Genomic DNA, 15,503 nt, shown 5'->3' with positions numbered 1-15,503 from the left:
TTATTGCCAAATCATATGTTAATATTAAAGGAAGTAAATCTCCATTTTAAAAATTATAATATTAGTAATCAATATATATTATGTATATTAATGTTGAAATAACCTCTTTGTCAAAATGAGGTACGTGTTTGCTCAAAATTGTTTTATTGTATCAGATGAGGAATGTGTTTGCTCAAAATTGTTTTATTGAACCAGCTTTAATAAAATTGAATTAATTATACAGCTACCTTACGTTACGCCAGAGATATCTGTATTTAAAGGATATACACTTGCATTACAACAAAGTATGTAGTTTGCCACGTGCACAATTAACAAAATCCGGTTTTGTTAATTTATTCTGTAGCTGAGGCGATTATCTGAAATATTATTCAATCTGTTAAATCCTATAACGTTTACATTTAATTGCGTTTCGCACATATCGCATGTTCGAAACGATTTAACATTCAGAATTCATTCACAAGCGGACGTTTACAAAAACAACAAACACAGGTCCGAGGCTACGTTCGGAATCTCCATCGAACTCTAACAAAAATAGATTAAGGAAAATAAACTCCATATTCAAATTATGGAATGCAGACGCTATTGTGTCTGGGCTGGTCTGGGCGTCGCAGTGCCGCGCGGACGTCTTTATTATGTGCGGTCTCGGAGCGCGCCGGAATACTAAACGCTCTACACGCAGCCAATATCCACGCAGCGCTCTTGAACCCGTCTCCAAATGGCGCATATTATGTTAAGTCGAATCGAGTTGTGTCGTAACTTTCGCAATCGGAGCGACTCGAACGTGTCCACGCGCCGCTTTACAAGTGTAGAAAGTGTTTTTTTGTTGTTCGCTACATGCGCGGCACGGATTAACGCGTCGCAGACGTGACCCACGAGCGGTACCAGTGTCGGTCAACCTTGCCGGCTTGCACAACTCCATTTAGATGTGACGAGGTCGCCATACACATCGGCAAACTACCTCCGTAGTCCGTACCCTTCAAAATACGAGTTAGCCGGCGAGTCACCGCGATCTGCCGGGTCGAGTGCTAAACTTCGCTCGTTAATGTAAATGGCTCTGACGGCTATCCACCGTTCGATCTGTTGTTTGCAGCAATGCGAGCGCCACAAAACGGTGCTGGAAAGAATTGATTAACCGCAGCTTTCCTAGGGCTGTCGATAGCAAAGTTTTTGCTCTTTGGCCAATGCTAATTGGAGTTTACCCAGACCTCCAACTATAAAAGAAAAACTAAATAAAATATTTCAAAATTCAACACAATATACCTTAAATGCATTTTGAATGCTTACATCACAATTACCATAAGAGACGACCTCGACTAACAACGGTTTTAAAAATAAATAAACAATTTCAACCCTCAATCCTAAAACAAAAAACTCCCGCATTTACATCTAGAATCTCTGAAAAAAAAAAAAACACGCGATAACCCTAATCCGTGCAGTCTCCACTCGCCACGTATTGTTTCATCTCAAACACGCCAGCACGACATTGTAGGCACGGAGGACGGTGTGCAGCGGTCGGCAAACGGCAATAAAACCGAGCCAACGCGACCGCTCGCCGATAACGAAAACTAAATTTGCGCGAACGAGTTTTCCAAACGCGATATTGTTGCGGTGCGTTGGTGGAATTGTTCGTGTTTGGCACGAATGCAATTGTTGGACACACAAATTGATGGTTAATGGGACGTTAAGGGATATTAAACCTTCGATATACGAGTCGCGTTCGATAGGACGCTTGCTTTACTACAAATTTAACGTAAATTACGAGCTTTATGGCAGGGGATACTTCTTGAATGATACAGTGTGAATCCAGATTATATACCTAGAAGATTTTGATAGAGCCCCATCCACCTAGGGCGAATTTGAGAAGGCTATTTACAGTCCCTACTATTTTCTTGTATACGATATACATACTATTGTCTATTATATTTAAGCGTATGGCTACTGTGTCCTTTTTGTTTTCCCACATCAATTATGCTATTGAGGATAAGCAGAATGTCAATCTTCATCGACTTCGCGTAGATTTCTCTCTCATTTTATAATGTCACTTAAGATACCAACACCCTAACGCTTGGTAATTGCTCATACTTACAAAGATTTCTAAGAAAATTTTTATGTAAAAAAACTTCTGTGTCTAAATATATACGTTTTTTTACGGAACTCAAAAAAACTCGCATACATTTTCTTAGCGGCTTATTAGTGTTGACATTTCCACTACGTGCGAAAGATCTACCAGGCTTTTTGGACACAAGAGACCCGCCACGTGCGTTATTAATATATCGGTACAAACCTCGTCATCTTCAGCAATGAATTCAACGGTGGTCTGCTGCCTGCTCTGGGACTGTTCCGCGCTGCTGTGCTTCGCCGGCCTCCCGTCACCTTGGTCCAAAACTGAAACAAACAAAAATCACCATTAGGTCAAAGGAATAAATCATTTATTCACATACATACCACTTGGTCGTATTTGTCAAAAATATTTTTTTTTACTTGATTCACAACTATCAAATATCAAAGCAATATAGTTTATATTGCTTTAAAGATTTATATTGTGGAGAAAAATTCAGAACTTTTCACTTTTTTTTTTCCTATTGCTTTGTATGTCGAGATGTGCTTGCCGTTCACCTGATGGTAGAAACACCATAATATAACAACTTTAATAATATTAATATATTGTTTGGTATTGGTTAGATGAGTGATTTAAAAATGTTTATTGTTCTTACATAATACTTAAAACAAAAACTTACATGCGACACTACACATGTTATACTAATCAGTTTGGTCAACCGCCTCCGAAATCCGAATAAAGAATCTTCTACATAATTTTATTACGGTTTGATAAAACAGCTTCTGATTTTTCGCATTAATTTTGCGCCTGCCAACAAATGACGCAGAGGTTATTTAAAAAAATAATTTTAATTTTAACCTTCAACCAATTTAATTAACTAATTAAGTTAAATTAAAACAAGAATTAAGATTTCGCCATCTTAGAACATAATCACCCTTTTAAAATTTTAACATAATAATAATTATTTTATGGGCCAAGGATTCATGGCCGAATTAACCAAACCAGATGGTTATATTTTTATTAGTCATAAAATAATACTACGTAAGGCGATTTTTTATTCATTAATTTCCTCTGCCGTTTTACATTAATATTAAATGATTTATACATGTTTTAGTACCATTGAATAGATAAAAAATCTATGATGACAACAGTAGGTACGTTATATAGTAAAATTACTTGTAATGGTAAGACTTAAACGACATTGCAGGAACGCGCAAACACAAAAGTCTAAGTCTGATTTTTGTAAGGTAGCGGTACGAACTTAGTCTAGACGGACTGTTCGTACTATCGAATTTGTATTTTATATCAAGAAATAATGTAAATTAATGTAATTACGTAACAAACACTAAATCAGTGGACGCGTGAATCATTTGTTTGCACTGAAATCTAGTGTGGCGAACGGCCGTCCATCAACTATATGTAGGGTTGTCCCTGCCACTATAATATAGAGTATAGAATACAAAACATTATCAAAGTAAATTGTTGACCATTACTAAACTACCATATTATAACAGGAATTCAAATAAATCTAAACTAGATAGATGAAAATAGGGTCAATGGCACATAATATGGTAAGTTAATACACAATTAAATAATTAACGAAGTGATTTTGGCCACGCTGGAGAAAAAAAATTATCTTTACTTGACATTATATTTGAAATTAATATCTTAGGAACCTTATTACACTTGGATAATAGGCCTCACCAGGAGAGAGACACAGAAACCACTGTAACAATCTTCGCACCATTACTTATATGCCTCATAAAAAACATTTATTGATTGTATTTTTATTTATTAAGGAAACAAACAGAACAATATTACATATATAAACTAGATAAAATAGGTAACACACAATCCAATAAAGTTTCCACAGACATTTAACACATAAAGAAGTCAGCGGATACAAAAGAAGGAAATGAAATATATACTAAACAATTAATATTCAAAATTACATAACATGTATACTTGACAACCCTAATAAAGCACTGTCGACTCTAGCGGCATAAAACAAAATACGAGGAACAACGTAACCGCAACACCTCAAAGCACGTTACTCTGGTTAAAATCACCTCGTGTGCACGCTGGCCGTTTGTTTAAGCGTGCTACGAGTTCATTTTAAACTGCAGAGGCAGTGGCTAAGTTTTAGTCAGTGTGCAGCAGTCAGCAGGGTTGTCAATTTCAGCTTACAATATTTTCATCTAGGTTGATTAAAGCTATAATACAGAATAAAAACTAATAAGTCCACTACTTATATCAAGAATGTTACCAAGTACTAATGCGTTCTTTTTAAATATGTATAAAAATAAGATCCCATTTTACAAAGTTCAAATAAATGTTATCCTACATTTATCGTAAGATGTATTTATGTAAATTCTACGTTAGCAGCCTTTAAATTAACATGAATAATTAAACTTAAAAGAATGTTGACAACGAGAACTTTTGTACTTGGTAATTTATGTTTGACGAGTACCAAGTACTTTTTCGTTTTATACGGACATTGCTAAATCATTCCACTGCACCTAATGGTAAGTTTTGTGGGGTGTAACAGAATGTCCACTGACGGGAGATGATTACCCCTTGACAGTCGGCACAATTATGCCAGCCTATTCGAACCGGATATAAGCAGGCAGATCCCGGAACACGACACACTAATAAGTGGGCCACTATGGCGGATTTTAATACCTTTTATACGGTGTTCGCTATCCGGGCGGATATAAAATACATATCTTCTTACCACCAAAAATAATTGAGTTGAGTATATTCCTACGCTGTCAATATTTACTTAAAAAATCCTGAGTCTACACCTGTTTAAGAAATCACTTCGAACAATTTCTCATTAAAATTCAACTGGCTGGAGGAGTAAGTTTTGAACTCATAAATTACCGAATGTATTTCGATGAAATTTGGTGAGTATAGTTTGAGACCCGGGAGGAACATACGCTACTTTTTATCCCGGGAAAATATACAACGGGACTTTTATCCTGGAAACTTTTATCACACGGGCGAAAGCGTATGCAAAATCTAGTGATACTTTGGCGAAACGAAATATAATATCAGCCCTGTATATATACTGTCCCACTGTTGGGCACCGGCCTCCTCTACTACTGAGACGGAATAGGCCTTAGTCCACCACGCTGGAAATTGGCGAAACGAAATATCTTCTATATTTTCTAAACACGCGTTAAATATTATGAAGTTAATATAACTATGTACATTAAATACACAAAAAAAATTGAGACCACAAATTATCAACAGGTTCGTGAATTCGGTTTAGTTTTATTGTACATTTTTTGTCACGTGTCTGATATACAAAAACAAGCTAATTTCGGCGAGGCTTAGGTCATATACCTGTACCTTAACATTCAATAATATGTTTAGGTAGTTAAAAACGACGATCAAATTGCGTATAATATATGCCGTCATACATATAGAAAAAACATAAAATCGGATAAACCTCTCCTTAAAGATGCTGATAGATTTTATATGTTTTGTTGTTACTGAATTGATATCGTTCATGGCATGAAGACGACAAAACTCGCCATAATAGCATCTTTCAACGAGTCCCATTCTGGAGTTAGCCATAGATTTCTATTAATCAGGCATAAAGATTTAGAAGAAAAACATCGTGAGGAAACCTGTACATCTGAGAAGTTCTCTACAGGAATTTCGAAGGAGTGTGAAGTCTACCAATCCGCACTAGGCCAGCGTGGTGGACTAAGGCCTAATCCCTCTCAGTAGTAGAGGAGGCCCGTGCTCAGCAGTGAGCAAGTATATAATACAGGGCTGGTATTATTATTATATAACGATTTAGAATTGCAAGTCTTATTAACACCGATATATAAGCGCTGTATTCTTCTGCATTCTTCATTCTCTCATTAGTCACTGAGGCCCCAGTGTTAGTAATAAAGTGTCATCAAATCGCAAAAGCAGCAAAATCTCACGACATCCGCCAGCGACCTCGAATCGGTAACGCGATCACCCACTGAATAGACCGGTGTGACATAACGCGTCACGGTCCGACGAGCAAGTGGCTTGTTACGTGCTGCATACTGCCGAGGAACGTGTTGAAATACCACGTTACTGCAGATGTTGGGACGTCTTTATGTGACCCCACTCCATTTACAATCAGGTGAAACATTTTGCCGTATAAAAAAATATATATTATAAACAAGAACAAACTTTTTATCATGCACGAAGATATGCAAAGAATTTTCCATGTTTATAGATTTATATAGACGCAGATATTTGTTATTCACAATACATACAAAATAAATCGTCGACTGCCTTGTTGGCGTGGTTGTATTGCGTGCGCGGCACAAAACCGCTGTGGCCCTGGGTTCGAATCCTAATATTGTTTTTTTTATCTCAATATCCGCCCGGAGTCTGGAGTTTGTGTCCAATATGGCGATAGACTCTCCACATCACAAGATGGAACACACAGGTGAAAAGTGGGTGTCCCGGGAGCTGGGTTACACCTCTGTCTACCCCTTCAAGAATAAATGCATGATATGTGTGTGTACGCAGTTATAATATTAATCAAGTAACAGGATTTTAATATCACGATATAAGCGCGTTGCGGTTCCTTAGAAATACATATGCAATGAATAACCTAGATTTTCACTACTGAGACGCACGTTAGATGCTAGTATTGTAATTAATTCATTGTAATTATTTTATAAATAATAAAAATTGATTCGGTTTAAAGACTATTTCTTAAAAACGAATATAATACAGCTCTCCTACAGCTTGAAATGCTTCACATCAGAATAAATGTAACTAGTCACATAAATGTATAACTCGACCAAATACAAAAGTAACATTAATCTATGCTCCCAAATAAATGGCTATAAAATGAATACTATCTGCATTGGCTGTTTAATACTTCATCAAGCCATTTTTTACTCCTTTAGATCAACAAATACTAATTAGATTTAAGCTATTCCAAATAAAACCCGATATTATAATTAATTATTATATTTTGTATTTGAATACGTTCTTTACGCCGTAAGTTGAGAATAATAATTAAACACAACACTCTCAGCACGGAGGGCAACGTTTCAAACGGCGATAACATTTAAATACCTACATAAACTCACAAATAGTAATAAATCAGCTCGCAAACCCGCATACGGAATGTAATCTTGACACAGTTGTGCAAATCACTGAATTTGAATGTATATGCCAGTGTATTAAGGATTGTCAAAGTAAATACTAAATATGCTCTACGTAAACATAAATAACGTTACGCTTATATACCTGGAGGGGTAGGCAGTACATCGTGTGCATTCACAATTCGACAGCATTCTGTGACTGAAAATGATGATGATGTTACCATATGGAGTTGACACTGTTGACCGTAATTTTCACAATCCAAAAAGCCACACAAATTTTGATTCTTCGATAGGGTGACCTAATAAAGGATTCAATGTTTTATTCATTCTACGTATAACGCAAATGCGCTGCAACTTATCAATGCAGTACCATACGGACTCAACATTCAGATAAATCCAGTGACAAACACAACTGGAATGTTTTGTTTATCGTATAATAAAAAGGAATAATAATTAAGTATTATATTATGTTTTGTGTGGGGCATTTTATTGTTTGTGTTGAACATTCAAGTAACTTATCGAGACCCATTGGTACAGTTGTTAGTTAACTTAGAGAGTCTTTAGTAGTCATAAGAAAAATCTCGGACACAAGTTTACTTTGGACATACTTGCATCCATAAGCCTTTCGCCTGACAATGAATGTATTCACGATACCTGCTCATTCGTTGAAATAAAGTATAACTGGCATAAAACAAAAAATATAATTAACTTTTATAAGAAAAAAGTAATTTACTGAACAGTTGAAAGAGCATTTAGGCTAGAACTGGCATAAAACAAAAAAAAACATAATTAAAGAAAGAAGGTACATTACACAACAGTCGAAAGTAACACGTGATACGAATAAAGACCGACAGAGGGACTAGAAGTTTTTCAACTACACTTTCTAGTAATACGGCGCGTTAATATTTCAACGTGCGACCATCGGAAAGCGAAAACACACATGATTTATTATAGAGGAGGCGGAATAATGATAAGGCAAGTTTGTTACGTTAATGAAATTATATGACATTTATTGAATTAATTACAAACGTCGCTCGTTAATTAATTATACCATCAGTAAATTAAAAAAGGGAATTAACATAATGTATTTTTCGGATCATTTTTGGCTTTTAATGTTTGTAGTGTTTTGAGTGGTAACGTTTTGATTTAGGAACAGCTTAGACCGAAAAACGATAGCAATACTAAGCAAAAAGACTATCGTTCTGTGACGAAGGGTCATATAACCCGATTCTTACCGACTTCCCTTTCGTAATTCATGTGATATCTATTTAATGAACGATTTGCAGTCTTAATTTATCGTTATTAGTACCTATATGTTATATCGCGTTCCCTTTCGGAAAATTTCACCCTTCGCCACTGCTGTTGTTACGGTTTCATTACGCTTACTAAAGATTCCCACGTCATTGATATTGACAACGTATCAGTGACGTCAAATATCGCTTCATTAAAACGTCGTTGACCGAAACCCAACTAAGCTCTAATTTATCTTAAACCCAAGCTGTTACCGTTGTACATTTAACAAATTGAATAAGTTTAAATTATATGGATTCTTTGCTGTAAGATAATTATTATACCCTAATACCAATATGTATCTATTTTCAATTTCACCCGGCTCACTGAAAACAAAATAATCAAACGTTACTATGATTCTAAATTCAAATTTCATCACGTTCCCGCTAATTACGCGTGACCAAGTTTTTTAATCTTTTAATCCTTCGTACGCTGAGTGCGTCTGTCATGCAGCCAGAGAGGCAAAGACAATGCAACCGGTCCGGTCACAGGCGTACTCATTCAGCCATTGTCTCTCGGGTGACCTACAACCGTCTGTGAACGTGTGTTGACGCCTCGGTGCGAGCCTCTCCACGCCGCGCTGGTTTCAATATTTAGACCGAGATAGAAAAAATATTGGCATTGGCCCTGTGAACCCGTCAGATTCTTTCGATTCCCTGGCAGCAAAATTCGGTTCGAAAAAAGTTGATTGAAATTGTTTTTTAAAGTTGTGTACTTATACGCAACTTTGATTATGTTTATTGCGTATAGTAAAATTATTAAGCATGTTTCTGAATTTAATTAGACAGATTTCTATGGGATCATATTATAACAGATAGAACAGCTTTGTATTGTGTGAAAATAGAACAAACTATCAAAGCTTCAACATTCCTAGCAACTCAAAACAATACCAACATTGGATCAAACACCGCCATACACGAGAATGTTTGGCCGAAGTCGAGCACAGCGGCCTACATTAGCTGCAAGAGACACTTCGCAATATCTAGCGAAACCCGACGAATTAGTCAGAAATAGTTTCTACATTGATGTTGATTGACCCACTTGTAAGCAAGAGCGGGTTTAACCGGCGCACTTAAGGATCGATGCACGTTGAAACTTGGGCGAGCGCTCAAAGTATCCGCTCAGGCGTAGTTTGCATTTTAGGTTAGATGTCAACGGCAAATTTCACAAGCTTGCTCAAGCCACGATGGTACTGTACAATAGAATTATCTATGCAATTTCTCTGTTAACAGTAAATTCCTAGTTTAATTTTGGAAAGGTTTATTAGTTTCAAACATGACATTTCTACTATGAGTGTAATCACAACTATCTGTTGGTACTGTATAAATTTCGAAGCACAGCAGGCGAAGAATGCACTGTGAAAGAGGCGGAAGTTTTGATACCATAACCGAAGCAAATATTTAAGTAATCGGTAAAAACAAAACAGCGTGGAAAATCCCTCGTAGTTTCTTATGCTTGCTACACAACACTTCGTATCTTATCGTGAGGTCAGGTGTACATAACTGTTAAATGAACATTGTTATTTTTCTCTTCATACTCAACCCCTAGTATAAATTAAAAATCAATATATTAAAACGATCGTACATATACGTTTCACATTGTGTATAAGCATATGTATTAAAAGATATTCCGTATCGACCTTTTACTGTAATCAGAAACAAGGACAGGCGAACGCCGCATGACGTTGCTGAACGTTGCAACCGACGTGAATCGACGTCGACATCGCGTTCATTCACGAAACAACGCGTCATATTTAAAATTAATTAATTTTCTTTCGTAAACTCACGCTTTTATGCCGAAGCGATAATTACTAGTTGCGCTATACCAGTGCACCCTTACCAAGTTTTAATCTTATGTCCATTCAACAACGTGATTGATTATGCTTATTGCCAAATTAAGCACTAATTACAATGTCAAGTAAAATAGACCATTTTCATTTCTAATCAAAAATTCAGTCAATTTTACGTAACAATTCTAACATTAATAGGGCTTTATGGAAAATAAAATAACTACCAACAAAGACGTAACTAACTTTGATTATAAATATGGTGATCGACAGGCACCGCACGACGTTTCTACACGTTGTAAGCGCGACGTGGGTGTATTGTTAACATCATTCCCATTAACGTGCACAAAAGCTTTTAACGAACGCGTTACGGTTGAATTTAATTAATTTTCCTTAGTTTGTGACAAATGTATTTACTTGTTTTAATTTTTTTTTTAATTAGTAATTTAAGTGATATGAATTAAACTACTACTATTTAGAAACTGATTTAAAATTATGTCCCACTTAGTGATTACAAATTTATTTTATGCACAATAAGTTCGTACATTGTTTTAGGTTACCATTAATTTTGTTTTGTTTTCTGTTGCCCTAATTTTTCCCTCCGTCCTAAATCTCAGTTAAGTTTAACTCTGTCGCTGGTAGCTCAACATACAGATTTCATTTAAAAAAAAATACCCATTTTTAATGTCTAGTTAGAACGTCACTTTACGCTCAGTTAGGCAAACAACAAAAAATATTATACCTATTGCTTTTAATAAATGCAGTCAGCACTTACGTAGTTCTTAATGTCAAGAGGATCTTCCGAAACACGAAAATTTATTGACAGCAATAAAAATATTCATAAAATCTCAAGAGTTCTAGACACAACATTTCAACTAACGAATTTATTTATGAACTCCTCTTGCACCATAGTGGCGTACATGAACTTATGCACTCATCTCAGCTGTCACGCGGCATTGACATTTAAATGAGCGAATGGCCTCTTTCTGATCACCCTGCTCCTTTCACATTCACGGAATCACGACTACGAGCCGGAGCTGGTCAGAGAAGGTATATCCTATTTTCAGCGCAAAACTTGCTGAACTTGCCCTTGTCACTTCATCGTTTATTGAATGTAGTTGGGCTAAATTAAGATCTGCATCAACATGTGGTCAAAGCAATCGTCTTTATTTACGGCTTTTAAATTGATTTTATATTCAGAGAACCTAGCGTAGAGCACATTATTCCGTCACTTTTCTATTCCACATGTCATAAAACCTTACAGAACAGTATAATTTTTTAAATCGTTTAAAATTTTAATCGCAATCAGATACGCTAACAACTGCTTTATTACTCTTACTAAATTATTTTAAAAGAATTGAGTTACCGCAATAAACTAATTACCACATATTACAATAAAAAAAGAGAACTTAATACAAGAAAAAACTAAACAATGGCTTCCAAAAAACATTCGCACATACGATAAACGCGGATGAAGAATACAAAAATCAACAACTCTTAGCAAATTAATACCGAATCTAGTCGGTTGTAACTGCTACGTTTTATTCATTCGAAACTAGATGCGAACAGCGCGATGCAGTTGGGCAATATTGACGCTTTACATACGTTAACGAAACAATAAAAAACTGAACAATCCAATAACACTTGTGGAAATCGAGATGTGAAATAGAGATTGACGTCACGGCTTGTTATAATAACCACTGTAGGAAAGAACGTGACGAAAAGGATCTAGAAGTAAAAAAATGCAAATTATTAAATTTATAAATGGCCAGTTACAAAATGGTTGTACAAAAGCTATGACATTTTTTTTTAATTTTGTGTGACAACTTTTTTTACGATATAAATTTGCGACTGGTCCATTTTATTAAAACAAGGTAAGGACATTCTATTTATTGTATACTATGGTTAAAAATAGAACGTTCCTCAGAGGAGAAAACGGAATTGACAAGACATTGCAAAGGCCAATGAAAATGGACCTCACGACCTCCATCGGCTAAAACCATTTGTGTAAATAAAAATAAGGACACAAAATATACGCTGAAACAGTTGGAAGTAACGTGAGTTGTTATTGTTATAATATAATTTTAATTCATATATTTATTTCTACATTTACATACGATATACGCATACTGTAAAAGCAGTGCCTTGCTTTGATGGTTGCAGTGATCACATTTATCGACTGCAATCTCAAGTGCTTTAACAACTAAAGAGCATATTAATCGGTGTCAATTCCTGATATCATATTGTACTTGATATAGTAATGTTTCAGTGCCTTCCGGGTTCTCTAGTTCCTTTCTTTTCTCCAACAATTGACATATTGTTGACCCTAATCGTTCGCTATGTCGTTTTCCAAACAACTTCTATTTGTTTCCAGCAAGGAGACAAACGTAGATCATGTCATAATGTCATCTATTTATATCTGCACAGATCCATGTCCCGTGTCTGTGAGCACCGTCGAACCGAGCAGTCAGTCGGCCGCAACCGGTCCGACTGGCAGACACACCCACGTACAACGCATAGCTTAACGTGACTTGCAGTTCAATCTAGCCCGAATAATTATAAAGAAAGAATGTAATTTTCGATATGTACAAATACCTAAGGATAATGTAAATAAAATAGTTATAAGTTTGGTACTGTGGAATCATAAATCTATTGCCTACGTTTACCATATTATAATACTTTGCTCCTAAGTATTGTTTATGGTAGGATATATTTTATATCCGCCCGGATCTCGACCACCGTACACAAGGTGTTCAAACCCGCCATAGTGGCTCACGTAAGTGTGTCGCATTCCGTTCAGTCTGTGTATATCCGGTTCCAACTACCTGACTGTCGATGGGTAATCATCTCTCGTCAGTCGACATTCTATTGGACCCACTCCACTTACCATCAGGTGCATTGGGGTCACTTTGGCGTGAAACTATAAAAATATATCAAAGGATATAAATAAATGCAATATATTCTCACGTATAGATTACACTACAATATGTGCGTATATCATACATATCTTGCGTTACAGTACATAAACTTAAGTGAAAGGGTTCGACCCTCCCATTTAGTACAAAGGATTCGGAGAATCGCGATAATAATAGTAAGTAACTTCGCTAGAAATAGACTGTAACTAGACGAGGACGTCCCCTATTTGTGAAGAGATATTTGAAGTAATTTCAGCAATCTTTAAGCCAGTGAGCTCTAACTGGATGCCTGAGAACTTAGCGGAAAATATGAATTAATCTGACCTAGGAATATTAACAAATAAAATCACACAAAAAGCATAAACTTCATAAAATTGTTCAACAAATAAAAAATAATTAATTATCAACAATGTTTAAAATTATGTACCTTATATACAAACAATCCTTGGCTTATAAAACAAAAACTCTATCAAACAATATCTAGAAGGACATCTTCGCAGAATAATGGCGGCGCCAATAAACATGAACAACAAAATAACAAAGACTTGTGAAAAGAATAAACAATAACTTGAAACTCGTAGGTATCTTATTATCTTTTCAACAGCCTTTTCAGAAAGAACTTCTGTAAAACAACATTACCACCGCTTTTTATTACATTCAGAAACAGCTAACAAACACGACTTTGTTCAGTAAACCTTGTTTAGTTCTTTTTGTAATAATAAGATACCTTAACAACTGACCCGTAGTCAATTTACCGTTCGTACCAGAATATGTTACTTACTCTATGACATATAAATCAATATACCTATATCTAAAATGGCTGTAATGGGTGATATCTGTCGAAAATAAATACACACAGAGTCACTCACGCCTTTTATCCTGGAAGAGTCGTAGAAAAGGTGCCACTAATGCATCCTCTATCCGCCGCGTATACCTAGTCTTGCCATAAATATTGTAATAAAGAAAAAAGAAAATTGTTAACTGCAAATAACATTTATTACTTTTACAGTGTGTCAGTTTAATACATAAATATAAAACAATTAAAAATATAAAAAGCTTATTCGAAGTGGTCTCCATTGGCTGCAATACAGTCCTTTAAACGATGAGGCCAGTTATCAATAGAAGCACGCACTCTTTCCATGGGAAAATTCTTCACTGCCAATCGTATAGATTGTTTTAGGGACTCAAATTATCATGGCGTTTAGAGCAAGCTGTACTCTCTAAAACTGACCACAAATCATAATCCAGCGGATTAAGATCGGGACTAGACGACGGCCAGTCTTCAGCTCTGATGAAGTCCGAAACGTTCGATTCCAACCAAGACTGCGTGGACCGAGCTTTATGACCCGGCGCCGAGTCTTGCTGGAAGGACCATACTTGGTTATTGAACATGGTGATGTTAAGGGGCTTAACTACCTTCTCAAGAATGGTATCTTGATACACTTGTGCCGATGTTTTGATACCTTTTTCACAAAAAATATGGCTCAGTCACTCCTTCATAGCTAACACCCCACCAAACCATCACTGAAGTCGGATAATGTCCACGTTGCACTCTGTCGACTAATTGGGAAGCTTCCTTAGAGCTTTGAGCATAAATACGGTCATTTTGTTTGTTAAAATGTTGCTCAATTGTAAAAATTTTCTCATCCGTAAACAAAATTTTTCTGTGACCTCCCTTTGCGTACCGCTTCAGTAGTTGTTTCGATTTTACCACCCTATTCTTCTTTAAATTATCAGTTAAGAAATGGCCAGTGCGTCTCTTATAGGCTGCAAGTCCTAAGTCATCTTTTAAAATACGCGACATGGTTCTAGGTGCTATCTTCATTTCCCGAGATAAAATCTTTTGCTTTCGGACAGGATTTCTTCGAATTCTTTCCCTTACTGCTTTGACCACCTTTTTCGTACGAACACTACGTGGACGGCCAGATCTTTTCTGTCACAAACAGAGGAGGTCTCATTGTACCTATTAATAGCCCGGTACACAAACATTTTACTAATACCAAGTGTATGGAGAGTTTTAAAAATTGCATTTGGCTCCATACCTACTTTGTGTAATGCTATCACAGCGATTCGGTTCTCTTTATCACCCCACACCATTTTAATATCGCAAAATATTTTACAATGTATTGGCGCCAAAATGAGAAAACACAATGAACAATCGTATAAAAATGACAGATTCGAAATTCAAATGTAATATTTTTTTATAATTAAGTGTAACAGTATTTATGGCCAGACTAAGTATTCCGTCCCATGATGGCATAGGAGGCGAGCCTATCGCCATTTCGGGCAAGAATTCCAGATTCTGGACTGATACTGAGCAAAAAAACGATTCGAACTGTATT

The 15,503-nt window shown here is 36.1% G+C and overlaps 1 protein-coding gene across 1 annotated transcript in view; it reads right to left on the bottom strand.

Annotated features, from left to right (window-relative positions):
• Window positions 1-15,503, bottom strand: part of LOC115440162 (E3 ubiquitin-protein ligase RNF19B) — a 93,162-nt gene that overhangs the window by 35,146 nt on the left and 42,513 nt on the right. The window contains 1 exon segment of the mRNA XM_037440953.1: window positions 2,285-2,385. Coding sequence (XP_037296850.1) covers window positions 2,285-2,385 — 101 coding nt within the window.

The sequence above is a fragment of the Manduca sexta genome, chromosome 21, assembly GCF_014839805.1.
Source record: "Manduca sexta isolate Smith_Timp_Sample1 chromosome 21, JHU_Msex_v1.0, whole genome shotgun sequence".
Taxonomy (NCBI): domain Eukaryota; kingdom Metazoa; phylum Arthropoda; class Insecta; order Lepidoptera; family Sphingidae; genus Manduca; species Manduca sexta.
The sequence above is the reverse complement of the archived record's forward strand: the minus strand, read 5'-3'. Positions and strand labels throughout refer to the sequence as shown.